Here is a 15,999-nt window from a genome sequence, read left to right on the forward strand (position 1 = left end):
AGCTTACTGTTCGCCGATCACTTTCTCTCTAACAACGTGCGCTCGCCCCCCTCCTCAAGTCTATGGCATCTAGGTCGCAGTCCTCCTCCTCTCTCCTCCATTGTGTGAATGGGAAACCTGCTCGGACATATGATGTTAAACCTCAACGCATGCGCCTTGGATATACAGCCTGTTAATGCTGGAACAAGGTGAGGTGTTCCTCCGTACACATCAAGTCTTCTCGCTGTCCACCGTAAATCCGAAGGGTGAGGGTCTGTCACTCGACTTACTATTAAGACAAACGTGGCGCTCGCCTTCTGCTTCAAGGCTAACGGGTGTCGCTGGGAATCCAGGTTAAAGGTGCGTAATAAATCGGCTGAAGCCACATTGGCAGCGTTTCTGCGTTCGCTGCCTAAAACCCACACAAGGCTATTACTAATAGAGGATGTTTGAAGTTAAAAACGAGGAACTGATGCTTTAACGTTCGCCTTGGCGTTTACCTCGCGAGTATAAAGATAGACGATGTGGCTCCGTATTTCCTCATTTGTTGTCCACAAAGGCGGCCACAGCCAACACAGCGATGAAGGCCTCCGAGCTCGTCCCGAAATGTGTTGTCTGGCTGCATTACGCGGCCTTGCCTCACCGCTCGTCAAGGTGTATGTTGGACGATGTGAGAGGAGGCGGCGTAGATCCTCCGGTCCCAAGAATATGAATAACTTGTTTGACTGCCAAGTAGCCGGCGCATCAAGCCCGGCTTTATATACAACTACAAGAACTATTCTGTCGATAACACATCGGGAGGGTTTGGAATCAAGCCGATAAGTATACATTTTCTTTGTTGTTTTAAAGTATTATTCAGTTCAGCAATTGCTTTGTTGAAGGAAGTCATTAAGGAAGACTCTCGCCTTTAATAGGCCGGCTCGGGCAAATCTTGGAACGCATGAACGGCGCGGCATGCCAGTCTTCAAACGCGCTTCTGGAGGTGTGATCGCAACACAAAGGTGTCTGCTGCGGAGAAGGCTTTGGCTTTCTCGCGTGTTTCTTGTGTGAGTGCAACTAGAATGAACTACATCTCGTCAGCGTCAACTTAACCATAGGCCCGCATCTCTCAGGTGAGCTTATTACACTAGACTAAATCGCGTTATCACGCGCCAGTCGTCTATTTGCCTTTTCAAGGTATTCAATTTGTAACTACTCGTGCACGTACTGAGCACATTACTTAAGTATACCTATAGGCATCACCGTAAATATTTTAAGGACGGGGTAACGACCCCGTCCTTAAACGCTTGCACATGATCACAGATGATGTATTTTCTGATCACCAATTCCAAATGTTGTCAAAAAATACTTGAACACTACCCCTGGCATATATTATCTTTAAGAGACTGCAGCACTACATAACTTATTCGCAGCGCGTCACTCTGCCAACCAGCATCCGCTTAACATCTATTGTAAATAGAAACTAAGTCATAAACGATGTGTCTGGGTTAAAAAAAGGCAAGAAACTTCCTGAGGTTTCCCAAGACATGAAGTACATCAAGGCTCCGGCCACACTCAAGGATATGGTATTATTTCCTTTCATTGTCATCAGCACAGTTCGCCCTCTTTCATCAAGGTCACCCACGTGTATTTTCGTGGTGGTCTGTCTTTTGTCTTGTTCTGACGGAAACACGCTTATCGGAAACTCATTGACATTGAGAACTGCATAAATTGCTCTGTTGGTTGTGCAAGGAATGCACAAATTTATGTAGGGGTGTCCTGAAGGTGTAAGATTCAACTTTATACGCATTGCGAAGACTAAACCAGAACTGTTCACAGCAGTGTAGCATATTTCATTGCCTGAGCGACAGGCTCTACTTCATTGCAGCGTTCCTTCCATTGAAGTTATGGCGCCAACTATACACATATCACGGCCAAAGCAACATAAGCGAAGTGTCGTTGGAACATCGTTACTTTTCGGGCAATGAAAAAAAAAATTACGTATGCACGCACTGCCGAAATTTCACACGTTTTTTAATCTTTTCATTGCAGAAAATGATATCAACTGCGTTGTCATTCGTTCTCCTGTTCTTGTGGGGCGTCAGCTGCCAACGAGACTCGGACATCACTGTTCCAACAACCATCGGACGAGTGAGAGGTATTCTTGTCCCTACGACAGCCGGACCTGTGCATGCCTTCCTGGGAGTCCCCTTTGCAGAGCCTCCAGTAGGCCCTGCTCGTTTCAAGAAGCCCCAACCAAAGAAGCCACGGACAGGAGTACTCGATGCCACGTCATATCCACCAATGTGCCCCCAGCATCCTATACAGTTCAACAACTACTACTTGGTGAAGAATAGCGATCGAATTTCGGAGGACTGTCTTTTCCTTAATGTTTTTACTCCCATCAGGCGCGAAAAATCGCTGAAACCCGTTGTCGTTTATATTCACGGAGGCTTCTTTTTATACGGTGGAATTTCGATGAAGCTCCACGACGCCTCAGAACTATCAGCCAGAGAAGACCTCGTTGTCGTTACCATAGCGTACAGGCTTGGCGCATTTGGATTTCTTAACGTGGGCACTGAAGATGCCCCAGGTAACATGGGCCTTCATGATCAGATCCTCGCACTGAACTGGATAAAAAGCAACGCCAGGGCTTTTGGTGGAGATCCTGACCTCATAACTCTCGTTGGTCAAAGCGCAGGAGCTTTCTCCGTTGGTATTCACTTGATATCTCCAAAAAGCAAAGGCCTCTTCAAACGCGCGATTATGCAGAGCGGAAGCCCCTTCACAAGCACGCTCGTGAACAGCAATGACGATGCGGCCTACGGAGCGGGTGCGCTGGCGAGGGCTTTGAACTGTCCTATGCCAATGATGATGATGCAAGGCGGCGGTGCCGATGCAATGCTTAAGTGCCTCCGCTCCAAGGATGTTGATTCCATACTGAACGCTACGGCAAGCTTCACGATCGAAGGCCTGGACGGTTTCCTCCCCGTGATAGGCGATGATGTTATACCCGTGAAACCTGCACTTGCCTTGAGAAGCGGAAAACTAAACGCTCGCGAGCTACTGGCCGGCATATCGGAAGCCGAAGGGGACGGACTCATTCACTTTATGGCGAAGAAATTCTACAACACCAAAGACGCCGACGAAGTGAGGAAAGACTCCATGATTTTTGTTGCAAGAGGAACAATGATAACGCTCTTAGGGATCGATTCCAAGCGAGCAATAGACCGCTACTTCAGTGGTTCACAGGTGCAGGGCGGTACGAAGGCTCTCCACGCAGCAGCCGACCTCATCGGTGACAGCCAGCTGGGATGTCCGACGGTGGGCTTCGCCAAGAGATTCGTGAGCCCCGACACGAGGGTTTTCATGTATAAGCTTTCGCAGCAGCCATCTAGGATAAACTGGCCAAAGTGGGTTCGGCCGACTCACGCGGACGAAATCGCGTTCGCTTTAGGATCCATCTTCAAGCTGGATCCACAGATCTCGCTGAGCGATGTCAGAGCTGCCGAAAACTTTATGCACATCATTTCGACCTTCAGCCGTACAGGGTGAGTGGACAGATCTGTGCGACCGCCTGTAGAACTGATGTGTTCCCGGGACCAAGTGTGCGCGCGATTCTGTCTCTCTCTCTCTCTTCTTCTGCCTTTCTCTTCGTCCCTTTATTCCTTCTTCCAGTACAGGGTAGCAAACCGGACGTGCGTCTGGTTAAGTTGCCTGCCTCTCCTTGCCTCTCTATCTCTCTTTTGCATTGGTATTCGTACGCTTACTATAGATTTGAAAATCGCTTGCTATGGGTACGTGCATGGTTGTGCACGTGCAGCACAAAGACAGAATCCCGCAAAATATTGCCGTCCGCGCCAAGGACGTGTGGCGTTTTTTATGCAAGGTCATGAACGTGCATTGTGCCCTAAACTTGGCTCGCTGACGGCTTCACGTGTGTGTTGTTGTTAGTGGCTGTGAGACCCGTAATGTCTCAGCACAAGCGTTGGCAGCGCGCCTTCGTATATTCTGAGACAGTGGAAAACAACCTTTTGAATATTATCAGCGGATTCACTCCAACCATCTGTTCCTTTCCTTTTTTTTTCATTCAAAGTTGAATTGTTGCCCATAATTTTTCATTTTAAGCTTATACCCTGTATTTGTGGAGTGTAACTTCTGCATTTCCTCGTGTTTTGTTATCCAAGGCCATATTTGTGCATCTGCACTCTACATAGCACAAGACTGATTAGAAGCTGTATACTAACACACCACAGCAGGCAATGCGTGTCTACTAGAAATAATTATGGCGTCAATGTACCTAAATATTTTTTTTCTATATGTTACAGAGTTCCACGCGTCAGAGACAAGACCTCATGGCCAAAATTTGATCAGCAGCAACGATACATGAACATCGAAAGGCAGGGAAACTTTCCCGGCAAGAACTTGCTTCATTCTACGTGTGATATGTGGGAAAGAGTTCGTCCTTACGAATAAGCTGGCCCAGCACTTGCTCTTGGTCACAAATAAATGTAATAAAGCGTCCTAATGTGAATATACGAGTGCGAACAGGCTGCCCTTTTCTTCTTTTCCTTCTATGCCGCTTACATTCTATACAGTTACCCGCGAACTTGGGCTCAACGTTCTTAACCTTTAAACACCTCCCCCTGTTTTTTTTTTCTCTGCCCTATGGTGTCGCGCATAAAATAATACGTCATAGGTAGTGAAAACATATATTTACGAATTAATATTTTTTGATGTGCAGAAATGTTAAAGTATGAACCGGCGGCAAACACCAATTAGGAATGTGCACGAAACGCCAAGCGTGTACGGCGGTCGGTTAAGGTTCGAAATTCCGAGTCACATCTGTGTCGCGTGCTAAAACCTTCGCTGGCCATCCACCTTCACGTAGTCGAATGGCTCCTGTATTTTTTTTTAATTATTTTTTTCTGCTCGCAAAGCTGTTTCACAGTTATTGTGGAGCAAACTGTGATGTTGCTGGTAGGTGAAAGGGGAAGCAGAGCCTCTCGACCTGATCTTAATGCAGATTTAATTTCGCCTCCTTCATTACAATTCGTACTATCTCTGTACATTTAGGGTGAGGTAAACACCTGACGGTATACTACCAGCGCGAAGACACGAGGACAAGTAAGAGGACGACACACTGCGCTGTGTGTCGTCCTCTTACTTGTGCTCGTGTCTTCGCGCTGGGAGTATACCGTCATGAATTTCCAACAAGCCCAAGCACCACTCAATCAAATACCATGGGACACCTTGTAGGAAAGATGGAAGGAAACGGAATGGCAGAAGGCGGGTCGGCTGACCAGGAAGGCGTCTGGTTAGCTTCCCTGCGCTTCAGGATCGGGAGAGGGGAATAGAAAGATGAGAGTGAAAAGAGAAGGAGGGGAAGAAGAAAATAAACAGTGATTTCGCTGACGCGTGCTAGACTGCACCACTCGATGAAGTTCCCATAAGCTCGATGTCATCGCCGTATACCCTGTAAGAGAAATCATCAAATGTGATGGTAACATAGTTGAAGCCTTCACAAGACGAAGTCAATTCTTAAACAGATCAATACGAGAAACTGAGTATTTAACGAAAAGACTTCTGTAGTATGGGCTTAAGAGCAGTTTAAACTCGTAGCAGATAGCAATTTTTAATGATAGCCCCGGAGATGTTAGCCTGGTTTATTCCCTGGCTTGCTACTCCAGTTGTTAGGTGATTACTGTGATGTATACAATGGTTACAAATGCGCACAGGTAATACGTGCGGTCACAAAAACACATATACACCCAAAATTGTCATACATAAAGATTCGTTAAGGCGAGTAGTACTCACAAACAGTAGGCATCACGCCTATACTAGCAAAATTCTATTTATTTATTTATTTATTTATTTATTTATTTATTTATTTATTTATTTATTTATTTATTTATTTATTTATTTATCGACTGAGTGGGCATACGTCTCCATAACGCTAGCATGGACCACTTACGAATACGGGTGCACGTTGCAAGAGGAAATCGGCGTGCAGTCGATGGCCATATGGGCGACCCTGTGAGCGCCCTTGTGCAGGCGCATGGCCAGACGGGTGATCATTGTCCACTACGTATTGTGTGCTGTCAAGGTTGTACGCGTGCAGCCGTTCGAAGCCTAGAGAGCGCTTACTGGAGACTAAGCGGGCACGTGCCTACGCTGTGAGGACACGCTCTAAGTACTTGTGTTACCCAGGCCGTAACGTCTACTAAGCAATAAAGTTTCCTTGATGTGCCACAATAGCGCTCGCTCTATAGCCGATATAAATGGATTTGGTAAACATTAGGACATGACTTGTACCTCCTAGCATAATAAGCATATAATATTCAAGCATCTATCTATCTATCTATCTATCTATCTATCTATCTATCTATCTATCTATCTATCTATCTATCTATCTATCTATCTATCTATCTATCTATCTATCTATCTATCTATCTATCTATCTATCTATCTATCTATCTATGTGTGTGTGTGGGGGGGGGGGGTGCTTACTCAGTTCTTATTCTTCGTACGCTGTATCTCATTTTTCTTCGCATGTTAACCTACAATATCACCGATCTGAGATTATTTCTGCTTGTTGTTACTCTGAATAATCCACATTACTTGAAACCCATCCCCGTCACCTGATATGAGACAATGCCGTCTTGATCTCAGATTGAAAACAAAAGCAAAATGTCGTTGCGAACGCATTTCTTACAAACACATGATCCCTATGTGTGACATACACGTAGGTAAAACAATATCGTCGAATTCTATTAGACATCGTGGAATGACATAGCGGAAGGCTTCGGATCAATCTCGCCCGCCTGGCCTTTGTTAACGTTCTCCTACATTTAAGTGCGTGAATGCCTTTGCATTTCACCTCCATCAAATTTCGGTCGCCGCAGGGGAGATTATATCTTTGATCTCGAACTCAGTAGTGTGACTCGATAAGCACGAGTTACCGCGCTGGTTGAGGTTGTGGTGTTGTGGTGTATGAGGTCACAGACTTGTGCTTTTTTTTTTCTGCTGAGTATACTTGAAAGAAGTTATCTGTCCTGATCTAGGCCATTCAGTTACTGCGTGGCAAACTCTTGCACAATGCAGTGCCTCAGGACTTGAAGGGTATGTATGCCATTCGGCTACCAACGTTATTATTATTATTATTATTATTATTATTATTATTATATTATTATTATTATTATTATTATTATTATTATTATTATTATTATTATTATTATTAATAATATTATTATCGTATTATTGTTATTGTTATTGTTATTAATCATCGTCGTCGTCGTCCTTATTGTTGTTCTCTAGAGAAATGGCTATAGGTGGTAGCAAGTGGCAAACCACACCACTACTGTTGAGGAAGGCGGTAATGTCAATCACATGAGAAATGTTTGAGCAGTAGAAGAGCGATGAATTGGGCTAGTTGGTGGTCGTTCATGGTTTCCTTGTTGTGCTGCAGATGACGAGACGAGGACGGTACCACCTGTCCTGTGTCCCTGTATTGACCTACCGTCCTCGTCTCGTCATCTGCAGCACAACAAGGAAACCATGATTGAGCAGTAGACAAAGTTCAAGAAATTTACACTATTCAAGAAACAAGTACGCTTGCAGGCGAATTTCTTAAAAGAAAACGACCAAGGAAGAAATCGTTTGTGGTTATAGACAAATGGTCTTCAATTTACGATGCGGTAATCAAGATACCCATGTATGTAATTCGAATCGTAAGTTGTTTGTGCGCGCTTGTTTCTTCGAGCGCTTCATTGAGTATGACGTTTGGTATTAAAGATTCTACAAGGCTTTCAATGCTCGTTGAACCGATAAATAGACGTACTAAATCTGGCAAGACTGCAGATTTTTTAAAGGACTTTCTTAAGAGAGGTGGTGACTTAACAAGCTTATAGTGTCGTTTTGTTCGATTAAACCTTACACTGGTGCCCGCAGTTAAGCTGATTAAGAACATTTTTTCTTCTACATCAGTCGCACGAATGCAGTGTTTCATACGTGTGGTTCTACCTTATTTGAAAAAAAGGAAGTAAGAAGCTAGTAACTGCAAGCACAAAGTTAATAACGGCAGGACCTTCTGCGTCTCATAGGCAGCTACTAAGTTTTCACTTGCAATTCAGTAACGCTACAGCTTCACAACTGCAATCGAAGTTATTATAGCCCCTTCAGTCACGAATTATGATGCACTGTCTCCAAATGCGTCAAATTCGCATGGCATAGTTCGAAGGGACTCAGTATTACGTTCCAAGAAAGAAAATGAAGGAATGTGTTGTTTTGTGTGAGTTTCAGTAATTAACGTTAATTTGCGTGTAACTAATTAGCTCATTATTCTTCCAACACTCAGCTTCAATAATTGCATAAAAAGAATCAACTATTAGGTCCGAAATGCAAGCGCAGCTTGTTTTTTGGTTGTATTCGTTTCTAGCGGAGAAAAAAAAAAATTTCTTGTCGTTGGTCCTGGAACGCGGCACGTCGAATGATCGTCTAACATGATGATGTCTCCAGCAAAGTGATCCTCTGCAGCAATACACAGCAGAATGAAGCTAAATGACCGCTACTTGTCCACTCAGGAAGCCTGCACGAATGGGCAGACTGCGTTTCACGCCATTTGAAGAAAAACGCGGCGTGTGACGCGCCTCCGAAGTTCGCGTACACAATTGTGTAGGCCGTGACTGAAGGGGATAGAACGATTATACAAAGATTACAGGCAAAAGTGACAACAGCGTGGCTCTGTAGGCTTCCGAAGAATTTTTACAAATGTTTTTAAACGTCCCCACTTTTCCTTGTTTCGTAATTCTTGCGGCGCCGTTACGAAGTCACGCAAGTACATGGCTGGGTATCACGCGCCTCAACTGGCTGGTGTGTTTCTTCCTATTAAGTCTTTGGTAACAACGTTCATCCTTGTCCCTGTTGTGTTTGGATTTGCAGCAGCGGTTTGTGTTAACCTACCCACAGCGGAGGGCACCATTCTTCCTTGCACATAAGTGGCTCTACCGGACACAAGCACTACGTCCACTCCAAAGTAACTATCTAAATTCAATATAAATGCCAGATATTCACAGTGAGGCTGGTTGTTATAAATGCATCGAGAATCTCCAGTTCCCATGATTCGTCATTATCGGCAACCTGTTAAGCGAACAGAAAGTTACTATTGCGAGTATCGGTGCAACGCGCTAACACGGTAAGACATACGCGCACGCAAAACAGCGTATATCGAAGAAGTTATCAAAAAAGAACATACCGAAAACTTTCAAACAAAAGCCATTAAGAACGATACCGAAAAAAAATAGAATTAAATACGTAATCACGACAATTCGAAATATTTTTGCGACACAAAGGTCACGTGCAATCACATGCGGAACCCGCTGTCAAATAGCTTCCGCGAAACATGTCGGGCTTAACAAATTCGAATGACTCCCTCTCCATTTTCACCAAATGGAATTTATTCTCTCTTCCTACTACAAGTAGCTGCGTAGCTACAAGGTGAAAACAATTTGACCTCGCCGTCTTCTATAGTTGCCTCTATAGCGCGGATAAAAAGGGGGCAGCTACTCTTGATTTCCTCTTCTCCTACGTCCTCGTTCTTCGGATACATTAAGGGTTGTGATATTATGTGATTAGGCGGCGTCATTACAAAAAACTCCGTTGTGTAACGAGCTATCGGCGTTCGAAGGTAGCGAAGCAAAAAAACATGCCCAAGGCCACGGGGAAAGACGGAAGCAACGACACGGCTACCGGGCCATAGCAAGGCTGTCCCTCAGCAGCACCATGGCATTTTCTTTTAGCGATCGTTTAGACTCTGAACAAGCCACTGAACCGGACAGCAGAGCACCCTGATTCGTTTGGTCCCTGTATTAGACACAGCGATTGTCTGAGGTAAGCTTCTCCCTGTACCGCTTCTGGCTGCAAAGCCTGACACATTTTGATGATGGTTCGCGCACGCGAGTGAACGCTGTGTCCTCAATACACTTCTGTGTACAGTACGGTCCACTGTTAAGGGGAACACTCACATGAGCACCTTTCATATTGCTGGCCCCCTAAATGCAAGTGCACGTGGAAACTTGGCTCGTGCACGGCACTAGTCTGTGAAAAGGATTCAGAACTGTCAACCACCAGTAGTCGTATGCAAATCTAAGCCGCGATGTTTTTCCAAGGGAGCTGAATCTAGACATATATTTCACGCAAGTGTTCCCTTTAGCAGTGGGCCCGTCTGTACACTGACAGAGCACCTGACATTTATACAAGGGTGATGCTCGCATATTCAGTGAAACTATGTAACGACTAGTGATGAGATATTGTCAAAAAGTGGAGGGAGCGAACGTTTGAACGAGGGGAAACATGAACTTGTTTGTATACCTGTCTTGTTTGGATATGGGACAACTATTCCCCGCGGTTTCATGTTAAATTGGATGTGCAGCCAGTACTATCTGAGAAACATTGTATCAGTGATTCACACATTCGCACATTATGCCTTCGTGAGTTGCATAAGGTATAAGGTTCAGAAATTATAAGTATTATCGGCACTCACATTATCATCGCTATTTAGATGCGAGAGAAACTATTAATTAGCAATTCGTGACACCCATTATGTTATCATTTCGTCCCAACTCATTTTCTTCTCGCACTTTTTTTTATTGATGTGATGTAAAAAAAAACAGCGGCACGCAGAGTATGTCTTGTAATATCTAATGGTCGATCGTGAGCGGTGCGTGATCATAAATTGATAGATACGAGTAAAAGGAATCGCTACTTCACAGTGTCCTCGTTAACAAACGTATTGGTATTCGTAGATCCTTCGCTCACGACAAGTTTATCTAAGTGGCATGGTGACTTGGGCTTTTCTTTTACCATTGCTGTGCCCGAATTAATGCAATATTTGGAGGAAACATAAATGTCACAAACATACTAAATTAGATAAAAACATTGATCGCATTATTATTATTACCGGTATTCTTGGCTCTGTTTATTGCACTTTTGTGTTGTTGTAGCATTTGCTTCTACAAGTATGACTGTTGCAGTTAGACTGCCCCAAGGGCCTAGTGATCTGCTGAACGTCTTGCCAAACTTTTATGTCATATGTAAACATTATGTTTGTGTAAATATTTCTGTTTTGTGAACGTTTCTGTTGAGTGAACATTTGTTTGTATTGAAGTACCGGGACTAACTGCTTGAGTGCTCGTCTATTGGCCTATCTTTATTGTTTTGTTCAATTTCACCACCTTGCGCAGACTATTGTGCCAGATGAAAGGCATAAGAGGATAAGAGGCATAGAGGTCTTGTCTGTTAAATGATAGTTGTCGTCGTAAAGCTGTTGACAGCCACAAGACAAGTTAACTAAACTTAATGATGAGTATTGAGATACTTATTTTCTGTGCAGCTCAAAGAGAAACGTGTTTGGACGTGTACATTTCTTCTTTTGCAGAAAATGGGATCCGCAGCGTGGCCATGCATCTTGTTAATGTTTCTGCAGCTAAGCAGTCAACAACGTTGCGGTGTCACTGTAAACACTGCCACAGGGTGTTTAAAAGGGACATTCGTCTCCACGAAAGCAGGACCAGTGCGTGCGTTTTTGGGTATTCCTTATGCGGAACCCCCAGTAGGCCCAGCTCGTTTCAAGAGAACCCAACCAAAAAGACCATGGGCGGGTGTCCTTAACGCCATGACCCTACCACCAATGTGTCCTCAAATGCCGTTGAACTTCAACAGCTACTACCTGGTTAAAGAAACTGATCCAATAGCCGAAGACTGTCTTTTCCTTAATATCTACGCTCCACCCACTAACGGCGCGTCAGGGAAGCCTGTTGTCGTTTATATTCACGGAGGCTTTTTTTCTTATGGTGGTATTTCAATGAAGCTTCACGATGCCTCTGAGCTGGCTGCCCGAGGAGATCTTGTCGTGGTTACTGTCGCGTATCGGCTAGGCGCCTTCGGATTTCTTAACATGGGGACTGAAGATGCACCAGGCAACATGGGCCTTCACGACCAGCTCCTTGCGCTTCGCTGGATAAAACGCAACGCCAACGCTTTCGGTGGAGATCCTGACCAAATAACCTTGGTCGGTCAGAGTGCAGGATCTTATTCCGTCGGTGTTCACTTGGTGTCGCCTAGAAGCAGAGGGCTGTTCCGCCGTGCTATCATGCAGAGCGGAAGCCCTTTCACAAGTACGCTTGAGAACAGCAAGGAGCAGGCTCGTCACAGAGCACGTGTTCTGGTGGACACGCTAGGTTGCGGTTCACCGGAAAAGGACTCAAGAAGTTTCCAAACGACGGCGAGCTGCATGCGATCAAAGAATGTCACAGAGATTTTGAATGCAACAGCAGGTTTCACAACCCAGGGACTCGATGGTTTCTTCCCTGTAGTTGGAGATGATTTGATACCTCTGAGACTAGGGAAGGCTCTGAAGAGCCGGAAGCTAAACGCACGTGAGCTGCTGGCCGGCCTTTCGTCAGCTGAAGGCGACGGACTCATTGATTTTGTGGCTAAGGGGTTCCGAGATAACACTGATGCTGCTGATATCACGAAGAGGACGATGATTTTTTTCGCCAAAGGTATGATGATCACGCTGTTGGACCTGGAATCTCAGTCGATCATCGATCACTATTTCGGAGGTCCGAATGTCGGGGATGGCATCGAAGCCGTGCACGCTGCTGCTGACCTCCTAGGTGACAGCCAGCTGGGATGTCCAACGCTAGGGTTTGCCAGAAGGTTTCTTGGTTCAGACACGACGGTCTTCATGTACCAGTTCTCGCAACAGCCGTCAAGGATCGGGTGGCCGACGTGGGTGCGCCCGACACATGCGGACGAAATTGCGTTTGCCTTGGGATCAGTATTTAAACTTGAAAGTGACGTCTCTGAAGATGACGCCAAGGCTGCGGAGAACTTCATGCATATTATTTCTGCATTCAGTCACACTGGGTAAGTCAACGGTTGCGCTTGCAACATTCGTTAAGGTAGTGATGCTTTGCTTGCCGTAATGTGCTCGAGCTATATTTGACAACTTCACGTTCGAGGGGCGAAGTAGCAGCGAAGTAAAATGACGTACGTTTAAGCTTGATGTTGTGAAAACAGTTAAATCTTATCAAACGAATCTTCCTTTCTTCAGTCGCCCTCTATTTTAGGTCAACTGCGACCATCACGTTCATTAGTACAAAGAATGGTATTATCAAAAATGCTTGAACACGGGGTATCCCTGGAGCCAACGTTTCCACAAGTGGTCTTGTCTTCTTCAGGGCACGTATAGGGCAGGTATATACACATACACGCGCACGTGCACGCACTAAGGCAGGCAGCTGCTGCTGCCTTGAAGAAGACAAGAGCACTTGTCGAAACGTTGGCTGCGGCGACACGCCGTGTTCAAGCATTTTCGATTTCTTCAAGCGTCCATCTTCCCCTAAATTTCTGCCCCATGAAGATGAAATTGACTTTCAGGGTTGTAATTTCCTTTAAAGTGGCGGCAGGTATTGCATCCCAATCGCCAAATACTGATTTGTAAGAAATAAAGATGCGATTATTCACTTCGTTCACGTCAACTTTCTGCAAGTCCTCCTCATCATAAAGCATGAAACCGTAGAGGTGAACATTGTACTCTTACCATTCTCGCGCGACGAATCGTGGGGCTTATATTTACTATTTTGATTATTCAAAATATTCTCAATAAAAGTGATAATGAAGTCGTATTTTGATGCAGCAAAGTCTCATTCAGACGAAAATGTGTACGCTGAAGCACGCACATGTTTGGAAAAAAAACTATGTATTTAGGTTTTACGAATTTGCATATCTACAGATTTTCGAGTTTTTCGAGCTGTCATTCGAGGTTGATCGAAAGTAGCGCCAAAACTGCTTTTTAGATCATAAAATGTGGAAGAGCACAAAAAAAAAGTATTTTTTGGCGCCAGATGCTTCAGACCATAGGAGTTCTCTTTTAGCCTGCTTTGATATTCTGTGCTAATTTAGTGTAATAGACGTAAAAGTTTTCATTTCCTTTGTCTTGACAGCCGAACACTACTCGAAATGACGCGAGTTCAAAAAATTAAAGTGTATGTTGGATTTACTATGTGTTAGAACAACCCTACTTCGAGAGTTTTTTTTTTTTCTTTTTTTTAAGTTTTCTCAAGCGTAGGTCATGGGCCTTTGTCCATCTCATGCAGACCTTAACATGAAAAAAAAAACAAAAAACACCGGCTTCTAATATTGTGAAAACCTTCAGGGCCAACTTCGTCGCAACACTCGTGGGAGAATAATGCAACGTTTACGTCTGATTGTATTACAGAGTACCACGTGTCCCTGACAACACCACCTGGCCGAAGTTTGGTGAAGAACGTGATTACATGGAAATTGGAAAAGAAGCCAACGTCAACAAAAAACACCTTCTTCAGTCTGTGTGCGACATTTGGGAGGAACAAAAGCCCTATGAATGAAATGACGGGATAGAGCCTTGTTCTGATAGCTTCTTGCGAGACAGTTGAGGCAAAGAAGACACGTCACGCTTCCTAAGGCCATGAATGGTGACATGCTGTCTGAAACAGGGTGTTCTGTCAAAATTTTGGAGTCCGTCCAAATGCAGTAAACATGCAGCGACATAAATCGCGTGTTCATTTCCTCTTGTTATTTCAGCCTGAGTTAGTCCGTTTGTCGAGGTTTGTTCGCTTGTTGTTCTTGACATGAGCGCTTCCATATTTTTCTGTCATTGCCATTGCTGCTGCTAACCTCGTCAAGCTAGAAAACAACAAGCAAGAAATAAACAATCGACGTTTATAGGTTATACGGTTTAAAATTTATGAGTCCCCTGTGGTGAAGTGGAAGTTTCGCCTCCCGATGAATTGGAATGACTCGATCGGCTCTTCCTGCTACTCTTGCCTAGTCGGACACAGACACTGGTCTCAAATAAAACAGCTTTGAGCTTGCTATACTTCTGTAATTGTTTCGCTTTTCTCAAGTTTATATTTGGGCTGCAGTCGATTAATGGTTAAGCCTCACTTTATCCTTGAAGAAAAGAAGACTACGCCAGCATCATCCGGTACGCAGGTAAAGAAGTCGAGCGCTGGAAGAAAGCTAAGGTGTACATGGCAGACGCACTCAATCATTGAGACTTGGCGTGCAGAACAAGGCGGTGTGCTATGCCATTTCTATGCAGTAAACACACACGTTGAACCAGCTTTAGTCAATCTTGGAATCTACTTGTGCGACCGGGCTTTACAAGATCGGAGTTCAGTGTTGCCGCATCGGCAAAGTGGCCGTCAGGTTGCCAATCTGCCAATCTATCGGTCGTATTTTGTAAATCTGGAGGCCCAATGAACAATTTTCTTGTTAATTTACTCGCAAATTACTTTGGAGTTCCAGTGATGGCACCGGCTGTCTAGAAAATAAACTGAGGGCTGAGTTAGTAGTTGCTGTTGAAAAAACAAACAAATATGGAATAAATATAAAGGAAACAAGTTTAACAATTTAGTCGCTTGGAATATTTCAATACTAAATCGTGGGTGGAGGTGAAATTGTCCGTCTAAAGGTAACCGAGCAAAAGCTCCTCATGGAAGGACTACAGGAATTGTTAGTTCCAGGTAAAGCTTGCAAAAATAATTTCAGGCTGTTTTTCTCGTAATAGTGAAGCGGTAGAAAAGCAATAAAAGAAGTAATGTATTATTGCCTCTTCGTTGCACAGTATTCACGCAAAAAGTAGTGTACCAGACAATCACTGTGTTGGTAGGAACAAAGGATGAAGTATAAGGCATAATTTGGTTAAAAGAGATGCCGATACATAGGAAAAGCATTTAATATAGCATTAGATAATGCTTGCTTACTTACAAATCTCCGGAAGGTTGTAACCACAAGCCACGTCTTGGCATTTCCAACTTACAACACGTGATAACCGCGGTGCGTTAAAACCCAAAGGAACACACCTTCTTGGAAATATCCAGCTTACAAATATGAAAGTACTGATACCTTAGGTACAAAACTCTCGTTTCAAATAAATGTAAAGTTGGCACGCATATTAATATCATTTTTAGGACGAGAAACAATACCTAATTGGGT

The 15,999-nt window shown here is 44.2% G+C and overlaps 2 protein-coding genes across 2 annotated transcripts; both read left to right on the forward strand.

Annotated features, from left to right (window-relative positions):
* The first annotated feature begins 913 nt into the window (after nt 1-913).
* On the forward strand, nt 914-4,492 carry LOC119393279 (acetylcholinesterase). Its single transcript, XM_037660214.2, has 3 exons — nt 914-1,091; nt 2,011-3,509; nt 4,287-4,492. The coding sequence occupies exons 2-3, from the start codon at nt 2,014-2,016 to the stop codon at nt 4,432-4,434; spliced, it is 1,644 nt and encodes a 547-aa protein (XP_037516142.1). The 5' UTR covers nt 914-1,091; nt 2,011-2,013; the 3' UTR covers nt 4,435-4,492.
* A 5,130-nt stretch (nt 4,493-9,622) lies between these two features.
* Nucleotides 9,623-14,876, forward strand: LOC119393281 (acetylcholinesterase). The gene is made up of 3 exons (XM_037660215.2): nt 9,623-9,846; nt 11,393-12,885; nt 14,240-14,876. Exons 2-3 carry the CDS (start codon nt 11,396-11,398, stop codon nt 14,385-14,387), a joined length of 1,638 nt encoding a protein of 545 aa, XP_037516143.1. The 5' UTR covers nt 9,623-9,846; nt 11,393-11,395; the 3' UTR covers nt 14,388-14,876.
* Nucleotides 14,877-15,999: the final 1,123 nt, after the last annotated feature.

The sequence above is a fragment of the Rhipicephalus sanguineus genome, chromosome 5, assembly GCF_013339695.2.
Source record: "Rhipicephalus sanguineus isolate Rsan-2018 chromosome 5, BIME_Rsan_1.4, whole genome shotgun sequence".
NCBI classification, from domain to species: Eukaryota; Metazoa; Arthropoda; class Arachnida; order Ixodida; family Ixodidae; genus Rhipicephalus; species Rhipicephalus sanguineus.